The sequence below is a fragment of the Numenius arquata genome, chromosome 14 (assembly GCF_964106895.1).
Source record: "Numenius arquata chromosome 14, bNumArq3.hap1.1, whole genome shotgun sequence".
In the NCBI taxonomy this organism is placed as follows: Eukaryota; Metazoa; Chordata; class Aves; order Charadriiformes; family Scolopacidae; genus Numenius; species Numenius arquata.
In genome coordinates this window covers 12387258-12408658 of record NC_133589.1, presented here as the reverse complement: position 1 = coordinate 12408658, position 21401 = coordinate 12387258, and the positions used below count along the sequence as shown (strand labels likewise).

The following is a 21401-nucleotide window of genomic DNA, read 5'->3' as shown; positions in this document are numbered from 1 at the left end:
AGCAAACTCAAAATAAGGGTGTAGACACTACATGTGTTGACAACTTTTGCTTTGATGCTGTCCTGTTGGAGAGCCATTGGAATTTTTCTAGTGAAGGGTCAGACCTCTTTATCCCAAAGTTAAAGCTTCTTACAGCATACTTGTCTTTTCAACTTACCTTTCATCAGCCATTTAGCTATAGTCCAGCAGTTGCATAGGGGCCATGGACTGCAAGTTGAAAACCACTTCCTTTTAGACAATGAAATTGAAAATATGGTAAAGTAAATGGAAATGTCAGTAACATAGCTACTAATACATGAACATTTTTAATAGTATTGATACATTGGTACTAAAGTGATAAGATTACAAAACTTCTTTTTTGTGGGGACATTTTATTGTTATGAAGAACAGGAATTTCTCTTGTCCTTAGCATGTTTGTATTTTGTTGTGCTGAAATTTTTTTAGCTAATCTTATGGGAGAAGGAGTTCCGTGAACTGTCAGCCTCCTGTTTCATGCTGACTGTATATTTAACGAGAAAAGTCTCACTTACTTTTACACAAGTATACTTGTTTAAAAGAAGTCTTTGGAGTCTTTTTGTTCTTTCACATCTAAAAGTATAAAAGAATTGCATGTGACAAACATGCAGTCTTGTCTTTTTATTAAAGGCTTTACAAAATCAGTTTCATATCGTCTTGGCCTTTTCCCAAAAGCTTTCAACAAAGCATAAAACAGGATAAGGTCTAGTAAGATGCTTACAAGCCTCAATATTTAAGTAAGTGTTTGGGGTTTTTAAAAACAAGTTAAGCTCCAAGGAAAAAAAAATTATTGGGTATTACAGTGGATTTAATATGATTCTCTTTTGTTGTTGTGCTTAAGTACACCTAATAATTTTAGCACTTTTTGAAAATATGACCAGGTTTATACTGTAGGTTTTATGACAATGCAGTATTTGTTTCCTCCATTGTCAGACAATCCTTCCAAGTCCAGACTATGAAAAACCAGTACTAAACCAGCTTGGACCTTCTGCTTTCTGTCCTGATATCATAAATATACCAATAAATTCTTCAAATACGCTTTCGCTATCACCTGACACTGGTTTGACTTCAGCATACGTTTCAGAATATATAAGGTATGTGCCTAGAGTTGAATAGTAACATTCTAGATAGTAGTTAATGTTCTTATATTGGTTTAAAGCATTTATGAGAAAATTAGTTTCCCATCCACACTATAAAATTGACTTATTAGCATGTATACTAATATACATGTTTCATTATGCCTGATGGCATCTATTGATATTTTTGAGTGTTGATGATCCTGCATCTGAGATAACAAAATGTACGTAAATAGATCTCAAAATGTACCTCAGTTGTGCAGTCTGAAATCATAAAATTGCCAGGTTTTGGGTAATGTGAGTAATTGATGGTTACAGTTTAGAGAGCATAGAAATGTAGTACAGTTAATGTGTCCCCTTATTTTCCTAAACTGAACAGAATAACTCTTGTTGTTTTACTAAGACAGAAGCAAATAGGGTTTATTTCTATAAAAGATGCCTAGAATATGAATGTTCCCGATGCACAGCATATTCCACTGTTAGTAAAATGTAGCAATGCACAGGTTACTAAGTTGAGTGGATTTAAAATTTTTTCTCTGTGCAATAATTTATTAAGTTGTTTAGTAAAGTTTGTTTGCTGTGCCATTATTTTGTTATTTTAATTACGTCTTAATGAGTTCAACTTTTAATGGTTGATATATTTGTGTAGCTTTAATGCTTTTTTTTTTTTTTTTGGAAAAGAATTCATTCTTGTATATCTCCAAACAAGATTTATCTATTTTTTGTTTTATCAGTTCTGATGAAGTCATACTGATCTCCGTGGAAAATCAAAATTCAGCAACTGCAAATAATTCAAGTATTAAAATTTAATGTTGAATCCATGCATGCTAATGAATTTACTACATAACATTGCAAAGTACATCTAGAATATTGCCAGCTACTCATGTTTTTTCTTTTTTAAAATGTCATTAAAATCCAATTGTGATTCTGAAATGCTTACAGATGTGCCAGGTTTTTGTGTGTTTTTTTTAATTGATACATTAACATGCTTTCAGTTTATCAAGATGTAGATAAGAATGCGTAGACTTGCATTATTTTTAAAATGTTTCAGTTAAAACAATTCAAAGTCCAGTATGAAGTGCAGTAATGAAAACTTTTATACCTCCAACCCACTGTTCTACTATTACAACATTCTTTTCAGGGAATAGCATAGAAAGAGGAGGGGATTAATATAATTTTTTAAAAATCAAGTTATTGTAACTTAATAGATATTTTAATACAGCAGAAACACTACATTTCTTTACCAAGCTTGACTCTGTCATATAAATAATGTAGTGGCAAAGTGAGCATTCTGAGCAGCTCTTTCCTCATTCTGATCACAGTTGCTGCTTAAAGGAAACAAGTATCACCCTTTAATCAAAAGTAGTATGCAGTAGGCTCTTTGAGCAATACTGAGCATTCTTGGCGAGTCTGTCATTCCCGTAAGATTATTGTCCCATGTGTTTTGGGAGAGGGGATCGATAATATTCTGCCGTTCTAACAAGGATTAAAAAGTATTATTGTCACAGTGTAAATTAAGACTTTTAGCTAAAACACATTTGTGTATTTTAAACTTCTGTGAAAATTGTGTTACAGCTATTCCAAATAACCAAATGTCTACTCAAGCAGAAATACCAGCAACAGTTCAGGTAAAAAAAGTAAACTAAGTATATTTTTCATGTTTTCTTCAAATAAAGCCAGTTGTTGACTACATAGACTGCTTCAATATCCTGGCTTTTGATTTACTGTTATAGGTGCTTAGATTTGGGTCAAACATATGAACACGTAGGTATGTGGACTGTCATACCTCTTGCTTTTATTATTGTTCTATCACCTTCTTAAAGGTGAATTTGTAGGGAAAAGAATGAAGTGAAAAGTGATGATGAAATGCCATGCTGCTTTTCCTTTGGAAATGGAGACCTTGTCTCCTGGATGATTGTATTGCATGGAAGCTACAAAAACAGTTAAATTGCAGGGCACGGAAAGTTGAGCTGTTGGTCAATCTTGAACTGTGTCAGTTTTTTAAGCACTTATTCAGCTTTATTTGTTCTTCATTTTTGATAGAAGGTGAATATTTAAAGAAAAATTAAGTCTATCTCCCCCAGCACTGACAGCTCAGTCAAGCTTGCTTTTTGATCCCTTAAACAAGGGATCTAAAAGCTAATGCTTTCCCATTTGAAAGGACACATTTGTGATGGTATGTTGAGAATGCTTTTTGTGGAGTTTTGATTCCGAGTACTCCGTTTCTGAAATTTTTTGATTGCTTGGGGAAAATAATCATAGATGATTGCAAAAATCCAGGTCCTGAGGAGCATGTCTTTTACCATGGTAATCTATACATCCTCAGAGAAATCTAGAGATCGTGTTGGGACTGGAGTGATTTTCATAACCTCTTTATTCCCAGTGTATTAAGCCAGTTCAGTTATATTGGTGACAGCAGCTCAGTCAATGGGAAAAAGTTAACGTTGGGGTTTTTTCGATGGGTGTGGGGAGCAGATAAAACTTTGTTGGTGTAAATTTGTTAAAAAACTGCTACAAAAACATTGAATTTCTGGATATATATTATGACTTGTTCTATAACTTTGCATTTTTACATGAATTTTCTTTTGTTGTAAGAAACCTAAGTTAACAGGTAGTGTTCCATTCTGCTAATTGTTAAGTAGTCTCGGAGGTAACAGAGAAGCCTTCCAGTGACATTCTATATTTTTAATCAGAGTGAAATGAAGGAAAGAAAACGCAAAGTGATCGAACTAACAGAAGAAGAAAACCACAACTGTAGCAAAGGTAAAAGAGAAAAATATTTTCATTTACTTTTCAATATCTCCCTAAACTTAATGCCCGAGATGTAACTGTGTAACTTAATGTAGGTAACTAAGGATGAGATAATTCTGTGGAATCATCAAACTGTATCTATTTCTGTATTGGGCTTACCTGACAAGGTTTTTATAGTGGGGGCTGGCTTCTGTGAGAACAGATTTGGAGTTGGATCATATGAGTCAGTTGGGTCATGTTGGACAGAGCCATTTCTAGCCAGCTCCAAAACGGACCTTCTACTGGCCAAAGCTGAGCCAATCAGTAATTCTGGTGGCACCTTTGCAATAAAATATTTGAGAAAGGGTAAAAAATGCTGCACAGCAGCTGTAAGAGGGAGGAGTGAGAAAAATGTGAGAGAAAAATCCCTGCAGACACCAAGGTCAGTGAAGAAGGAGAGGGAGGAGGTGTTCCAAGAGCCAGAGCAGAGATTCCCTGCAGCCTACGGAGGACCATGTCAGAGCAGGTATCCACACTAGAGTCTAAGGAGGACTTCACCCTGGAGCTGGTGGATATGCCCCGAAGGAAGCTGCACCCCATGGAGAGCCCACAGCTGGAACAGGCTCCTGGCAGGAGCTGTGACCCATGGAGAGGAGCTTATGCAGGAGCAGGTTTTGTGACAGGACCTGTGGCCCAAGGGCAACACATGCTGGAACAATCTGTTCCTCATGGACTGTACATGGAGAGGATCCATGTTGGAGCAGTTTGTGAAGGGCTGTATCCCATGGGAGGGACCCCATGCTGGAGCAGGGGAACAGCATGAGGAGGAAGAAGCAGCAGAGATGAAGTATTTAAAAGGCAGTAGTTAAAGAATTTGTCTTCTCATAAGGGACGTGTTTACTGGCTACAGATTCTGTCTATTGCTGTCACAACCCCTACTCCTACACAATTTACACTTGGTCACTAAAACAAGCCGTTACACAGAGCAGTCTGGTTAACTGCTTGGTAATAAAGCTAGTCACACCATGTGCTTGTAAAGGACAGCATTGAATACAAACACAAGAGACTCCTGTTCTTCATCCAGCTAAGTGGAGACTTGTTCTCAGAATGATAGGAACTGCCCAGATGTGTCTTACTCATACTAAAAAGAGCCATTGCTTTCTTAGTTCCTCAGAGGTTCACGTTGAGGTAAGAGATAGGGTTCTGGAGGTTTGGGAGAATCAGATTATAGAACTTTATAGAAGTATTTTATAGAGGTATTAAGATTGGTATGAAAGAAACATGAATGGAAATTTGTGTGTGTAGAAGTACCAGAAGAAAGAGCAAGAGAAAGAAAGAAACAGAAAGGGTCAAAAGATAGCATGGGTTGATAGCAGAGCTTAGGATTTCCTGGCCCACCACCTCTGTGTATGCATGTATGTGTGCAATGCCATTCAGTGCCCAGAGAGCAGGAAGACAAAGAACAAACTGAAGCTGTAATACAGGAAGACAACAAGTAGAGCCATAGGAAACCTAGAAAAGGAAAAGGGGAGACAGTAAAACTGACTCAGCAGTTTTGTTGAAGACTCACAAAGAGTGAAATAAGATACGGAAGCAAAAGATAACATTAACTTTCAATTTTTAAAAGGGTATAAAAGACCAGTTCACTGTTAGCAGCAAAAGGAGTCCAGGAGATACACTGAGGATATGATCGCTGGTGTTCCCTCATTTGTTGTTGCACACAAGTAATCCCAACTGGACTGTTTAGATTCATATCTCAGTGGCTGTGTTTATGTGAGTGCAAGTGGGCAGAGTCACCTTTTGCAGGAAGATAAATAAAATATTACCTTTGCCTTCTGTATAGTCTGGCATTGAGTTTTCTTACACTGACTGCTACAAAAGGGTAAAGTTAAATTATACTCTAGGAAAATGGAATGTTAAAATGTTACAAAACCATATATTATTAGGTGGACTTGTTGGGACTAATGTAAAACCACAGTCTTTGTCATGTATGTCAGACAAGTTTTAAATTTGATTTTTGCTTAATGAGTTTCACATAAATATCATTGTGTTCCTATTTGCCTTTGTTTTGTTTGTTTTTCCCTTGGACCTGGCTTAATCTCAAAATTCTGTCTATGAATTTTCCTCCTCGAAGATGATTATGCATTTTAATTTTTGTCAGGGACAAAATTAATTATCATTTTTATAAACTGCCTTATCGGTACCGTGCTATTCAGTTGTTTTCCAAGTTTTGATAACAGGTATATAGCTTTGACAGAAATTTGAAAGCTCTTTGGTTAGTGGAAGAAATTTGCTGCTAACTCTGTGTGGGATGAATTATCCTTCTAGTATCTATATGATCCTTCTAGTGTCTATGTGATTGCAAGATGAAAATCAGTGGTTACAAGGATTCAAGATGAACTCATTCTGTTCCAGTTTCACTTAATGATAATCTAACTGGACTAAACTGAAGCAATCTTCCAGTTTCAAGAAATTTTCACGTGGTGGATTGTTTTGTAAAGGTAAGAGTCCTAGCCTGGAACTGACAAGTCTCGCAATAGGGAAAAAACCCACAGCACGTAGAGAAGTATCATTCATATATGAAGTAAGAATTTTAACAAAGCTATCTTTTGATAGGTAGAAAAATATTTAAAGCTTGCACCTTGTTTGCAGGCAGAACAGAAAAAGACCAGAAATACTTATTGAACAAACGGAATTCAAAGCCAGTGTGCCTCAACTAAGGGTTCCTAAAGCTGAGAGAAGACACATCAGGTGAGGTACTTTACTGTTCAACTTTTGTATTATATTAATTTTTAAATTGTGGATTTTCATAGTGCAGGACGGTTTAGAACTTGATGGAAAGCCAGCCTTTTACGGACCTTTTCAAATGGGAAAGGCACAGTGTTTAAACAGTTGGGCTTTGAAGGAGCAGGCTTCTCTTTCACCACGAGGAGGCTCTATTGGAACAGTATTGGAGCAGTATAAATTTTCTATAGAAGTACGCAAATAAGTAATGGCAGGACATACCCTCTTTAGAAATAAACATATGAAAAACCCTATCCCCAGAATTTATTCCAGCCCTCCTTTCCCCTTTATCTTCTTTTTCCTCTATTTTGTGTTTTTCCTTTCCCTCCCTCCCCCTCCAAATTTGTCGTGGCTAAAAATGTGTGAAAACATGATTTTCTAACGGGATTTAGCTTTTACCCTATGAGCTCTTAGGTTCCTAAACATTTTTAATTCTTCAGTATAGTTACTTTAAGCATAATTGAGATTTTTCTGCTGAAAATATTTTACTAAAACAATTAAAAATATCTAAATTAATATTAAAAAAACCCTCTCAAGAAAGAGAGAATATAGCACATTTTTTATTTGTTGCTGATAATATATTAGGAAGGTCAAGTCTGTGAAGCAGTGCACACGGATTATATTCCTACCCTTTGTAGCAATGTGTGCATATTTGGTTTAAATTAAGTTTTCTGAGCTTTAGCATTTATGACAGCAACACAACTGTCTTTTTTAGAAATAGAGTTTCACTTTTTTGTGGCTTTTCTGAAGAGGAATAGAACACGAGCTTTCTTCTCCAAGTAGCAGCAGTAAAATAGACCAAAATCTGCACCACGGTATAGTTCGTATATTATCAGAATTGTTTCCTATCTCTTGAAATTTATTATAGTAACTGAATTTCATGAAGGCACATGAAATTTTACTAATCTGTGCAATGTACACTTGTTTTAAAACTAAGCAACTAGGTACAGGCACAGGTTTGTGGCTTTTTGGCTATATTTATTAAGGGAGGGGGAAAAAAAAACAACAAACACACAACCCCCCCCCCCATCTAGAAATTCAGCCAGTGCAGTAATGATCCAGCCTAAACAAATATCCCTCAAGATGTAATAGGAACCTCTTCAGGACTCCTTCGGACAGCACACAAGTTGCTGTAAGCTGTTAGTACTAGCGGGTAAGGAGTATTTTCTACTTTGAGGAAAATGTTACTGGACAGAGAGGAAATAAATGTCAGCAAGATACCAAATAGTGATACATGAACATCAGTTACGCTGTGACACTGCTGTTACTTTGGAAACTATACAGACACTAACAATTCAGAAGTTTTATATAATTACACGAAGCTAAGTTAGTATGAATGAAAAGTAGTGTAACTGGCTTATTTGTTACTGTTGTTTAAATAACAACTGTTTTTGTCTTGGTGCCTAGATTTTCAAGCAATTTCCAACTCTTCCTCCACTGCCAAGGATCCCCCATTGTTCAGAGCTCACTGAAGAATTCAAAGACCCTCCTCAGAATCCTGAAACTTTGAGTTTCTCCAAAATCCGAAGGGGATTGCGCTATCATGGACCCTTACAGAAACTGATCCAAAGTGTGTTTCCCTACACAGTTACCACTTGTATCTGTTCCATGAAAACCTTAGTAACAATTTTGCATCACGTTGGAAGAAAACAGGCAAAATAAGGGCTTTGCCACTTTCAATGGCTTGCTGTGTATCCCAGGTTATCATCCCAAAGAAGTACTACTGTGCCATTCAATGAGAAGATACACATGGATGTTACAGACCATTTTGTAATATACAATCTATAACTCATTAAAAGCTCTTTAGGAGACTCATACTACCTTAACAACTGGTCTGCTATTGTTCCACCATGAGGTACTATATTGTTACTTGCAGTGAGTTCCAAATCAAAGCATTGTTTGTACAGCAGTCAGAATTCATTTCCTTATGTTTCCGACTTGCTACAGTCTGTTATGAACTTCATTCCGTTAATTCTGTAAGCTTGTTTCTACAGCCTTGAAAATGAAGTCTTGTTTTTAAAACTAATTTACTTCCACATTTCACTGTCTTTCCTCTTATTACTTCAGAGGGTATTATTGCACATATGAAAGAAATGAAAAATTTAATAAAATTTCAGCTTCACTATTTTCTTTATTTCAGCAGCATTGATGAACCATGATTTTAGGGATCTTGGCTCTCTTTAGTGTTTGGAAAGGTAGTGGCTCATCTTGCTCCTATTATTAGAAATTATAGGAAGGATTCTTTTGTTTTGTCTGTTTCGCTAAGCTTCTACAATGCTGAAGATTAAGACAATACTGCTGTAGTCCCTCCATTATTTTGAAACCATTAAAAACCACGTAAAATGAATTGTTGATGTGCCTGGGGTAATTAAATAGTTAATGCCTAAGCAGCACAGTTCCTATCACCTACAATGTATTTTTTTAAAAAGGTATCTCTGCAAAGTAGTGCAGATCTTCATTTTCTCTTGTCCTGGATGGAATAATTTTAAAAATATATATGTTTTAAAAAGAAAATATATATTGACATAAATATTCTAGATTTGTTTTCCAAGGCTGTTTCCTATATTTCCTTTCAGATAGTTTCTTGCTGGGTAGAAAATGTCAAGATAGAGCTGCTGTGAATGATTTAATAGTTTGGACTTTTCGTTTTTCTTCACTATGATTAGAAGGCAGAAGTTTTATGGGGTTTGCGAAATTGTTTCTGGGGAGTTGGGGTTTTTTTTGGATCAATCTGTACAAACCCACCTGTGTTGTTATCATCTCAGTGCAAACCTGAAGCTGGGACTGCAGCAGATAGAGAAGTCACTAGCCTGTTCCTAACGTTATTTACTCTCATGGTCAAGGCGCTTGGCCTAATCTTAAATACACAGCTGTTTCTGCAAATGATGGAGAAAACCCCCGACAAGTAACTACTGATCAGAGCATCTGTGGATCTTGCATTACTCGGTAGCTTTTCTTTTGACACCAGACACTTAAATGTTCCATACACTAATATTTTCTCTGCTTACCCTGGAAGGTCTTCGACAACAAAGGACAAAAATAACCAGCTTGTGGTTCTAGTACAGGCAGGAAGAATTTAATTTTACCTGTTCACACAAATACTCAACTATTTCTCATCCAACATTGTGTAAATATATCCCAAGCTTAAAGACAACGTCAGATTGCTAAATGTATCGAGCTTGCTATTACAGTACAAGAATTTGTTTTAACTTTATTTTCATGTACAGTTTCAGAATATATAGAGCATAGAAAAAGGTATATTTTAAAGGCATATCAGGTAGAAAGAGTATCCGAAATATATTTGCCCTGTTAAAACTCCATTTCAAACTGTTCTGGCATGTGTTTTCTTGGTATGCAGAACATTCCTATCTCTTCCATGTGGTCTCATGCGTACGTACACTGCTGTTTGTACACCGTGGTGTGCATGCTTTCCACTTTTCATCAAAGGGACAGAGCTTTTACTGTGGAATTAAGCTGTGTGTTCTTCTATATATACATCTTTATTTTAAATATTTGCTCTTTAAGTGACCCGAGCATTATCAAGACAAGAAAATGAAGAAGCATCTCTTCAAGTCAGTGGCATAACAGCTTAACTTACGATTTTGCAGGACTGTCTTCTAGATGCGAGATAGTTTTAATCCATATTTGCCTAAGAATTTCCCTTACTATTTCATTTTTGAATAAAACTAGCAAAATGCCAAGCTAATAGTCTAGCTACTTTCAACCTTAAACCTGCATCTGCTTATTTAAGACAAATTCTGCTTGTTAGCAAAATTCAGGTTTTGAATCTGAAATGTATTCAGCAAACTGTAGAAACACTTTTTTAAAAAGTAGGGTAATGATTCTTGAAATTCAGAGCATTCCCACTAAGAGAAAAAAAAATAACAAAATGCTAACATCATGCTAGACTGGTGAGAATGCATTTTGCTCAGATAATTTCGGTTTCTTACTATTATTATTACTTTTAATGTGTTGTCCTGCTTACTTGTCTAATTTCTTAACAGTCTTGGCCTTGCTTTGCTCCCCAAAGACGAGTAGCACGTGCCAAAGCAGTTGAGGATGTTCCAGGAATGGAGATGGAACTACACAACCCATTACTCATGTTGGAGACAGTTCCTATACAGTTATGCACCTGAACTTCCACGTGGTGACTAATCAAGGGTGAATTCTCTGCAGGAACGGGTCAGACCCTCCGCTGATGGATAACGCAGGAAGTATCGACTTTAGGAGAGCTACACTACTTTGTAATAATGAATTTGTTCTATATTAAGCGTAAAACTTCATTCAAAACCTAATTACTTTTTTTATTGTCAGTGTATTGGGCCAGCTGTAGTGAATATACTGAAATAAATAAGTGGTTAGTGCTTTTACAAAGTCAAATCTATATTTAAGTATCAAAGCTGTGACTAAACAGGAAAAGTCACTTCATTCATTCTCCGCGCTGATCTCCCAGCTCCAAAATCAGCCGTCAGGCAAAGCCAGTATGACACTGCTGAACAGTCAAGCCTGGTATTACAGTACAGATTTATCTCACAGAATTATTGAAAAATAAAAATCACCACGTCGTTTTATCTTGAAAAACTATCCTGGAATTCATAAGCATAGTAATTGCACTCTGATTTATTTAGTAGGACTGTTTAGTTCAAGTAAAATCCACAGAGGAATTTAGAATGAATTTTTTAAAGGCCAATTTCCTAATGGGCAAACTCAGGGAATGCTTTCGTAAATGATACATTAGCCATGAAACCACTATATAATAAAAGGCCAGTGTAATAAACCTGTTGGGTTTGGCTGTAAGAACCTAAATTTGACATTGCTTGATCACTAATTTGCTTAGAAATTTGAAGATGTAGGCCAGGTAATGCTTTTTTTTTTTTTTTCCCTTTTCTTCCTTCCAGAAAGACTATGCACAATGTGAAACGCTATTTCTGACGGGGTGTTTCTGACGGGGTATTTCGGACTGCCCAGACTGTTCCAGTCCCAAGTGGTGCAGTGAATTTGCTGTTAAGTTCTCCTGCCAAAGGCTCTGTGTGCTTAAATTAAATGTGAATCAAGAGAATCATTTGCTGGAGTACAAAAAGGAGTTGTTTACTTTTGCAAAGCAAGTGGTTTTAATAAAAGCTTGCTGACACTTACTGCACATTATAAATAGCAGAACACTAGTCCTCTGCCAGAGCAGACGCACCGAGTGCAGCTTTGGGCTTTTATAATCGTTTGCTTTTCACTGTGATCTGGGCCTCATTTTTTACTCCCCCTACATTTAACCCATTCCAAAGGGATACATCTGGTCCAGGAACGTATTAGCATATTGCTTACAAATTAGTTTGCACGGGCTTTGTTTGTAATGTACTAGAGGCCAGGAACAAACTGTCAGTGGCCAGTAAAGGGAAAACCATTTCTGACGATGAAATATGTAAAAGAAAGAAGGTGGCTCTGTCCTGCTCAGCCCCTGACCTGTGGGTGCCAGGCAGTCCGGTACACCTGCCGGGGTTTTTATTCTGTTTCGTATCAAGAACACAGTACATTTTTAGAGAAACAATACCTTTACTACAAAACCATGTAAATGATTATATACAAAATGGTTACTGGAGTTTGGTTTTGTACTGTAGTGACAGACATAACTAGCTGCTGACATTTATTTACGCTTCCTTAATACTAGGTACATAACGCCACTGATCAGAGTAAAGGCAAACGCAATCCAGGCTAAGACGAAGGAATAGCCGTATCGGCCTCGAGAAACTTCAATCCTATATTCATTGCTCTTGTGTAGTTCTTCGTGCCTATCTGTATAAATGGAAGCTGCAATCATAACGCACAGACCTGGAGGAGGAAGAAAATAGTAAATTTTAGCATCTTAAAATATTATCGATATGCATAACAACCATTCGCTATCTCCCTTCTGCCAGCTTCTTCCACCAATGTCCTTTTTTTGCAGACACTCATTTTCCATCCTCAAACTAAAGTCAGAGCATTTCAGGACACGTTTTCAGTTTCTTTGGCACGGATTAAATTTCAAGTGCTGTTGTGTATTTATGGCATTTGCAATGAACACAAAGTGATTCTAAACATCTGGAGAGTTTTAAAGACTAACAAAAAATTAAGGAAGTACCTGCCTGTAACAATTACAGAGTTATTTAATTTGATCAAGCAGTTCAGAATCTCAGATTCTTTCCCTTTAAAGTTCAAATGACTTTATTCTGAGCAGTGATATCACCCACGTTTTAACCGCTTACATCATACAGAAGGGAGCACTTCAGTGTTTAACCAAAAGTGAAGGATAAGCTATGACCTCAAAAGCCCGACAAATTTCTCATGCAGCTCATCCTTTTTGAAACCTTTTTCCCCTTCCCTTTCCTACTTTCATGGAAACATTATTAAAGTCACAAGTGTTGAAAAATCACTCACATGACAGGAGCTGGATAATAGAGGTTAGCACAAATCTTTCTCCTTGCTTTAGACGGAAGAGTTGGAGAATGAAAACCAGAAATGCCACACAACAGAAAATAGTAGATAGGATCATGGTGGCCTGAACAGCCTGAATTGATTGATACTCTGCAAAAACAAAAGCAGCCTTGATTAGAAATACAGTTTCTCTCTTTGCCTACTTCTGCCGCGAGCAGGGGGGCAGAGCCATGTCCCGTAAGCAGGAGCTCAGCAGAAGGAGCAGAGCAGTTGAGCAGGCATTGCCTGGGGTGGTTCTCCTCTGCTGCCTTCCTATCAATACGGCCAGCGGCTTAGGGACTTTTAAAAGCTTTTCATAAAACTAAACAAAAATGCTGAGGGGACTGTTTCTCCCACACCACGTCCTTTGCTACCATCTACATACTAAAATCACAGTGAAACTGCCGTGTGTCCCAAATGGCTTACGAACACTGACCCGAGCCTCTCACCAGAGCTGGAGACAGCCCCTTCCGATAGGATGTAACCAGACGGGATATCCACACTCGGCACAGAAGATTCCTTGGATTCAGGTTTGTCATCCTGTCAGTTGCTTCCCCGTAACTAGGAGCTAAAGTAACCAATACGTGTAGCTGCTTTGTGTAACTGCTGCACTGACATGGCCAAGCCACCCGGGCGAGCTCCTCGCAGCACCCTCCTCCGGCACAGCTACGCTGCAGTCAGCAGGGCCCTGAGCAGCAGACATACCCCAGCTACTTATAACCTAGCTAGTTTGGGGCCCTAACTTCAATAAATGCACAGTAATACAGACATCAAATGCAAATTTGTTAAATTCTTGTTAGCTTAGATAGGCCTGTGCCACATGGATTCTCTCATGGCAGCACAGATACGCTCCAAACCAACCTGATGCTTGGAAAGCAAAGGTTCTTTATGGGCACATGGCTCTTCAAATCATCTGCCTCTTTAATATACACAAAGATTGAAAGTATAGAAATAAAGTAAATGTAACATTTGATAATTTTGTCTTTTGTAAAGTAGGATGTTAGGTTGTGCTGTATATTAAGTCCTCTTTGTTAAAACTTCAGCCAATAAATCTGTTGTGGTTTTCGCTGGGGCCGTCGTCTGAGTTCCTGCCGTCTCTGATTCCACCCGTGTCTGAGTAGCAATATTGCACGTCACGTCATGCTCACTCTGATCCTCCTCATATCTAATAATAGTTAACCCCTGCAGCACATGCAGTACCATATGCATCGAAATCAGGATCACGACAGAGACAATCATCACAATCATTCTCTGAACAGCCCGAAGGTTTTTCATCCCTTAATTCCATTGGTATCACTTTGAGGTAATCACTAACAGGCAAAGTAAACTTTCCCCAGGTAAAATCAAAAGTGTAATTAGCAACAGGATCCATCATGTGATGCCCGAGACACGCAGATATCCTAATAATCGCATATCTCATGTTATACACCTGAACACCAGCCCACACCAACAAAGCACGCCTGGGCCACCGCACCCGAACACAGAAGAAACATAAACCGATCTCAATACATAAAGTCAATATGCTCGACCAGTTAAGCACCACTACATCAATTAACTCCATGCAAAGCTCTCTAAAAATACCCTATAAAATATTCGGTAGGAACGACATGATGTAGGCTGTCTGTTCTCCCTGAGCAAGCTGGAATTCAAACTACTCAGGCAATCTCATCAGGGCTCGGGTCGTGCCACAGTCGAGCCCCACGTTGGGCGCCAATAAATGGACTTTCTTCCACTTTTCCCCCATTTCTCTGCACAGCCAGTATTTTTAGGTTCTTTGAAAGTTAAAGTTCAATTCTGAAGCAAATTCTATCACATCAGCTCCGCTTTCAGATGACTCCACTGTTTTTACCTGATCTAATTTTTTAAGAAATCTTTAGCGCTCATTGTTAGTTATTTGTTTATTCAACACAAACACTCGGGCCTTCAGGTGCACCTGACAGTTCCCTGTTTTCCTCTTAACTGTTGGAACAGTTTGCCTTTCCAAAATGAAAAGCCAGTATTAAGGTTTTTAGAAGAGCTCAGTAGTTAGAGCACATAGAGTTTTGAACAAACATGTTATTGCCCCTGCAAATCTTGTGGCGATTTCACTAGATCTCCTGCTAAAGGAACCGAGACAAAGGCAGGGAGAGACACTCACCGCTGAATTGATCAGTAATGGCCATACAGGTGCTAGTGTTCGTGGCACACACTCTCCAGACATCTGTAGAAAAATTATCTCCTACCCACCAGGCCTGCAAAATAAAAATAAAGGGCTCTTACAGGGAAAAAACCACCAGAAAAACACAAAACTCCTGACTTCTCCAAGTGTCTCCTGATCCGATACTTCAGCTGCAACAAATTTCTGTTCATTTTTGATACTTAACTGTTCAAACTAAATTGGAGACCTAATGGCATTTTAGAACAAAGGGTGTATCATTCTTCATGATGTCATTTTCAGTTTAGACTTGTGTAAAGCAGGAAAGGGAACAGAGGGCAATCTCAAACATCCCAAAGCACAAGGGATTTTCCACTGTCTGGGCAGAAATTTTGGATAGTCAGTGATTGCTCACTCCTTAAGATATCTAGACAAGATCTGCTTTGTTCTTCCTGACCCTCTTTAGGACGCACAACTCTAAAGGCACAGCATTTTTTAATTCGCAGGAAATAGCAGGGGATACATCCATGAAACCGAAGCCATTTAAGTTTTCTGGTTCCCGACACTGAATTGAATGAATCTCAATGTAATTGTGCTGTCAGTGTGCAAAAGCGGTACGCACATCATGGCATCTGGCTGGAAGAGGCTAGTGACAAATTAAGATCCTCCTGTGGGATTCTATTTTGATGTTTTAACATTTCTCGCAAACTGGTACCACAGTGTCTGAACAGATTTTTACGGTAGCCTGGGAAATGCTGCAAGCACTCCACACAAGTGGCATTTCCTCAGGAAACCCATTCCCGTTCCGATAGCTACCCAGGCCTTTGTTTTGACTAGAGCTGGAAAAATATGACTTTCAAATATGACTCCTGGTAGCATCTGCTTCTTAAACAGACATTCCAGAAGCCTCACAGCTCACTGTGCAGCTCTGCAAACAATACTGCAATAAAAACTACACTGTATTATGACAGCAGGCACGTGTGTCATAGTAACACTGTGTTTTAAGAAAAAGCATTACTTGCTCAGGATGCCATTCGTTTGGATTTTGCCGTCCAAGTTCAATATATTATTTTTCAGCTCTGAGCACTATAAAATCCTTTCAGAGTTATTTTCATGACTATAAAATGCCTCTGAAGATGATAAAATCTAATAGAAGGTGGTTATACAGTTTAAGTTCATAATTGTTTAAAAGTAGCTAATGACACAAAGCAGAGTGCAGGGGGCTTTATTTCTGTAGTGATTTGATTTGTATGGAGCAGCTCTGAACTAAGAATAAGTGGCATTGTCCACTGTCCCGGCTTTCTAAATATTCAAAGGAGCAGCGTAAGACAACCTGCTGTAGTGCTCAGTTAATGACCTGCTTCAATGGAATAAATCAACCAGCTGGCTGAGAGATAACATCTGAGCTTGTACAGCTTTGCAATAAAACGTTGTGGGTAACACATCGTTTCACTCGGAGCACAGTCTTGGAAACCAGACTGTGGGATTCAAACCAGCTTCACTGAGCACAGTAAAGTATTTTCAGCAGACAATTTTTTTAATCCTAAAAGCCTGTACATACACCAAACCTCTTAGAGAAAGAAAGACACAGTTAAAAGTACCGATCAGGATAGCGGGCTGTTTTGGAAAGAGGAAAATTCAATTAAGAGCTGGATGTAAATAATGGAAGGCAAATCTTTCTAGTCACAAAAATAAAAAGGAAATTTGAAAAGGATGCAACATTCATTACTCTAAAACTTTGTGCTGAAAGTGCTTCAACTGAATGGAAACAGATAAATTCATGGTGTCTCCTTCATGATTTAATTGGGAATCTTGGACAACCACTTCTGAGGCAAAGCACACCTTGACTGAAATTATCGCCATGCATTAATGATGAGCTATTTGACTTCATGTACTCGACACAAAAGGACAACAGATTTTTCCCCCCGCCCTTTCCCTCATATCTAGCCGAACCCAGCCCACAGCTCCACCCTGCACGCGTGGTCGTATTTGTAAATATACTCCCTGGCCTCTCACAGGGGAGAAGACGAGCCGCATAACACGGGCTTAGAACATGTATGGCAAGTTCCTGTGTAGTCTTACCCACGTACACCAGCAACATGCCTATTCAAGGCATTTTTGTTACAGAAAGGTACAAAAGGAGACTAGCATGCCTAACAAAGTTATGTGCTTTCAATAAGCAAGTTGAAGACAACTAGAGAAGAACAACTTCATTTTTATGAAGCAAAGAAACACCTGTGTGTTTGAGAGAAAAAGAGAATAAAGGAGACTTACATTGTCAATAGTTGAGATGAACAGCAGCGCTGCCGAGGTTATGTGAAACACAATGATGAAAGCCAGAAGAATCAACATTCTTGAACTGTAGAGGCTTTAGTCGGAGATAAATCTGTTAAAAATAAGATCATATATGAACAGTCTTTAAAAGCTGTCAATGGATCAACCTGTCATTACGCTACTTCCCTGCGGCTGTGAGCAGCGAAGGTCAGCGTGGGTGTATTTCAGAGCGAGGTGCTGTCAGAGTCAGGGACGTTGCGCACAGTTTGAGTCCACAGCACACATTCTTTCTCCAGAGATAAAAGATTTCACTTAATCGGTGTTTACATCAGCGTGACAGCTTTCTGGTTGTTATACCTGATACATAACTAGTATCGCTGGTGTTAAAATGAATCACAACTTGAAATGAAGCCAAGAGGTGCATTTTGCCACCTGCCAGTGGGATGGCTGCAGTGGGTAAACACACAGAGAAGCTTCTTTCTGTGAGCTTCTCCAGCAAGGATATAAATCTCTTTTATGGTGACTTTTAGAGAAGTACTTTTCAAATTACAGCCTCATTTGCATGTGATGCTAGATTTTCCACTGGCTAGAGGAAGGTCTTGTGTCAACCAGTCAACCATGCTTTCAAAGTTGGAAGAAACACAGATTTCGAGAGGGTGCTTATTGAACAAAATTAAGTGCATCAAGAACTACCTCCTAGATTTAGTAACAGTTATGTTTTACCTTCAGTCTCATATAGGTTGTCCTTTTTTCATTTAGTTGCAAGTTTTATCCATTGATGAGTGACTTAGGGCTACCATTTTCTCCACTATATTGCTCTGACTGGTAGAGTTCATTAAACCCATTACTCATGTAATAAACCAGTTAGCTATTTTATGTTCAGTCACTTATTATCTCTAATCTACCTATTATCTTCATACCTTATCTAACCCATTTATTACTATTTCACATCTCAAATGAAAAAACAAAAATAAAAATCTTATGTACAAAGGGAACCACAAACTTCATTTGAACTGAAATCCCCAGGAAATCAGTGGGCACGATAACAAATAGATGAGGGAAAACTACTGTTGCTGTTACACAGAAATGTACAATTGCTTGGTATATCTATTATCTTTTTCTTCTTGTTGTATTAAAATGCTTGCTAATTAATATGCTATATTCTATAAGGAATCTGCATTATTGCAGATATTTTCTCTGCATTTAAAGTGCACGATTCTGTAGCATTATCTGCATGTTATCACTCATCAGTACATTAACACGGTTCTCCACTTCCTTTGCTTTGGACACATTCTCTCCTGTCAAATGATCCTGTTCACATAACACAGCAAATATCCAGAAGAAAAGGCAGTTATGATTTTTTTTAAGACTTCCATGATTTTTTTCATGTCTAACCCTCCCTCCCCTACTGCCATTTACTAGAATCGCGAACCACATGAAGAATTTAATCAAATAAAAGGACTACTTTGACGGCATTTCTAAAGCACTTCCACTGGCATTCTCATCAGCCCAAAATACAACTACTCTGCAAAACTTTAACAAAAAGATACCAGCACATAAACACGCTGAGTAGAGACTAGAAGTTCCAGACTAATCCTTTACATCTACACCGCGGTATAGCGTCTCACTGCAGTACAGCATTAGAACAAGCACAAAACAAAACAGTATTAAAGCACTTTTGAGAAAATGAAAATTGATAGGCTAAGATTATATCCGTATCTAATTGGAATGGCTGTATGGGAAAGCTAAGTCAAATCCTAAAGTAAGGAAAGCAGCTACTCAAGTTTTTATTCCTTCCCATTTTCTCACTGTTAAACTTTGCCTTCTCGGCCACAACAAATAACAGAAGTGGTAATTTCCTCCAAAGAGCCGATTCTGCTGTATGACTCAAGATCCTCTGAATCTAGTTCTGCTTCTAGAAATGTCATTCATGGCTCTCTATCAAGCCTTTCTTGAATGAAAGGAAGGAAAAAGGAAAAGACAATCTTTTGTGGTTTTGTACCATGCCACATCAAAATATTTTCATTGTGAAATGTACCAGTCTTCACGCAGCACTCTCTTGGCCTGTGGTTGGGTTTTTTCTGAGTTTCATTTCTTGCACAGATGGTATCTACACGGACAATAACTCAACAGTCGTCTGCCATATAAGGAGAGAGAATCAAATTGTACTCAGTATTATTTTAAGAATAACAATAGAATTTCATCTTATTACATGAAACGTCATAAAGTAAGAGAGACAGAAAAATGTAACCTAATTAAAACCAATCTTGCAAAATCAAGACTTGCCAGCACAGAAAAATCCACTTAATCTTCAATCAAGGGAATGTTTTTGTTTGCCCGCTTTCAGCCATAAACAGATATGTTTCAAACAGGATGGATAAACTTGTATGGGTGATGAGGAGAAGGCATTTTATGTTTTACCCAAATAAAGACAAGATTGAATGAAAGAGCTTTTTGTTTTGTCTTTACAAAAAAATAAAGGACAGTAAGAATAGTTTGATGTTTCTCTTCTGAGGAACCTTCATTAACAGCCATTTTTAGACACTTCCTCCTGATTTGCTGGTAACGGCTCCTTTCATGAGCTGTTACAACTTCTGTGCTCACAGTGCTACAACAGCTGTACACAGATATGGAAATTAAATACGCTGGGGAAGAGGAATAAACGGACCAATTCCAAGTAATTAATACCAGGAAAAGACAACAACTTGTTACCCAATCTGTGATGCCTGAGCGGGGATCCCAGAAGTGCACAGAAAGATTTGTGGACTTCAATCACTCCTGGCAACTTCCTCTTCCCACGGAGACCAAAAAGGAATGTCTCTGGTTCATCACAGCCTGCACAAGGCGTCAGGAGGGGAGGAAGGTCTTTCAGCTAAACTCTGTGTAATCTGTGCGCAGGAAGCAAGGAGCAGCTCCCTTCTTCTAAGATGCAGACAGCAACGATGCAGAAGCTCCGATAGAATCTGCATCCCTCTCAAGGCAGAAATTTTACACTTCATCTCTCAGGATGGACTATTAGCAACCAGTCCTCCTCCACGCCAGACATTGCTGGAATTTAAAAGTTTGTTTTGGAGACTCAAGATCCTTCTGCTCCCTCAGCAAGAAGATCTTCCATCCCCAGTTGTCTAAGGCTAGCCTACTTGGATAGGCTAGCGTCCTCTCCGAGCAGCAGGCAGTTCCTCTCCTCTCTCTATGAGCAATTTGGGTTAGAAAAAAATCCTATCATCTCTTACATTTAATTTATGCAGCCACAAGAAAATATTGCTTAAAAAGGTTGTTAATATGAACAGAAGCATTTTTAAATCACATAGATTTGGAAATCTAGTACTTTGTACCATTGCAATGAACAAGAATCTCCAAACTATATTAAGATGTATAGAAATTATCAGATTCTTTTGTTTTAGTCTGTTGGTTATAGATAATAATATTTGTATTGAAAAAAAAACTTCCTGGGCAGAGTAATTTTTTACTTTCTATCATGTGAAGTGATACACACTATGGTCTCAAGTCAAAGTGTTTAAGATTTTTAAGTACACTGCCTTTAGGCATGGATGAAGACTGGGATGATGCAATAGATACTGTTCATCATTCCCCAAAGTGGTTTGAATTCTTTTAATAGTTGGAGCCACTATTCTCAGAAGTACATGATGAAAACATGAGAGGCAACAGTCACGAGTTGCAACAAGGAATATTCCAATTATGAAAAGCGTATTAATTATATTCAATGAGCATGATTAAGTACTGGAACCGGGCTCAAGAGGCTGTGGGATCACCATTCTTGGACATCTTCATAACTTGACTGAAGCAAGGCCCAGAGCACCCTGAACTAACTCCCTGGCTGGAGCAGGAGTCTGGGCTGGAGACCTCCAGAGGCCCCTTCCAGCTCTGCTCCGCTGTCCATCTGTAGCTGTTTCAGGAACCTCCCTCTACTAATCTCCAGCAAAGCT

The 21401-nt window shown here is 38.3% G+C and overlaps 1 protein-coding gene across 1 annotated transcript; it reads right to left on the bottom strand.

Annotated features, from left to right (window-relative positions):
• Nucleotides 1–9669: 9669 nt before the first annotated feature.
• EMP2 (epithelial membrane protein 2) lies at nucleotides 9670–17532 on the bottom strand. The gene is made up of 4 exons (XM_074158443.1): nucleotides 17455–17532; nucleotides 15184–15277; nucleotides 13011–13157; nucleotides 9670–12425 (listed from the first exon to the last, which is right to left on the bottom strand). Exons 1-4 carry the CDS (start codon nucleotides 17530–17532, stop codon nucleotides 12241–12243), a joined length of 504 nt encoding a protein of 167 aa, XP_074014544.1. The 3' UTR covers nucleotides 9670–12240.
• Nucleotides 17533–21401: the final 3869 nt, after the last annotated feature.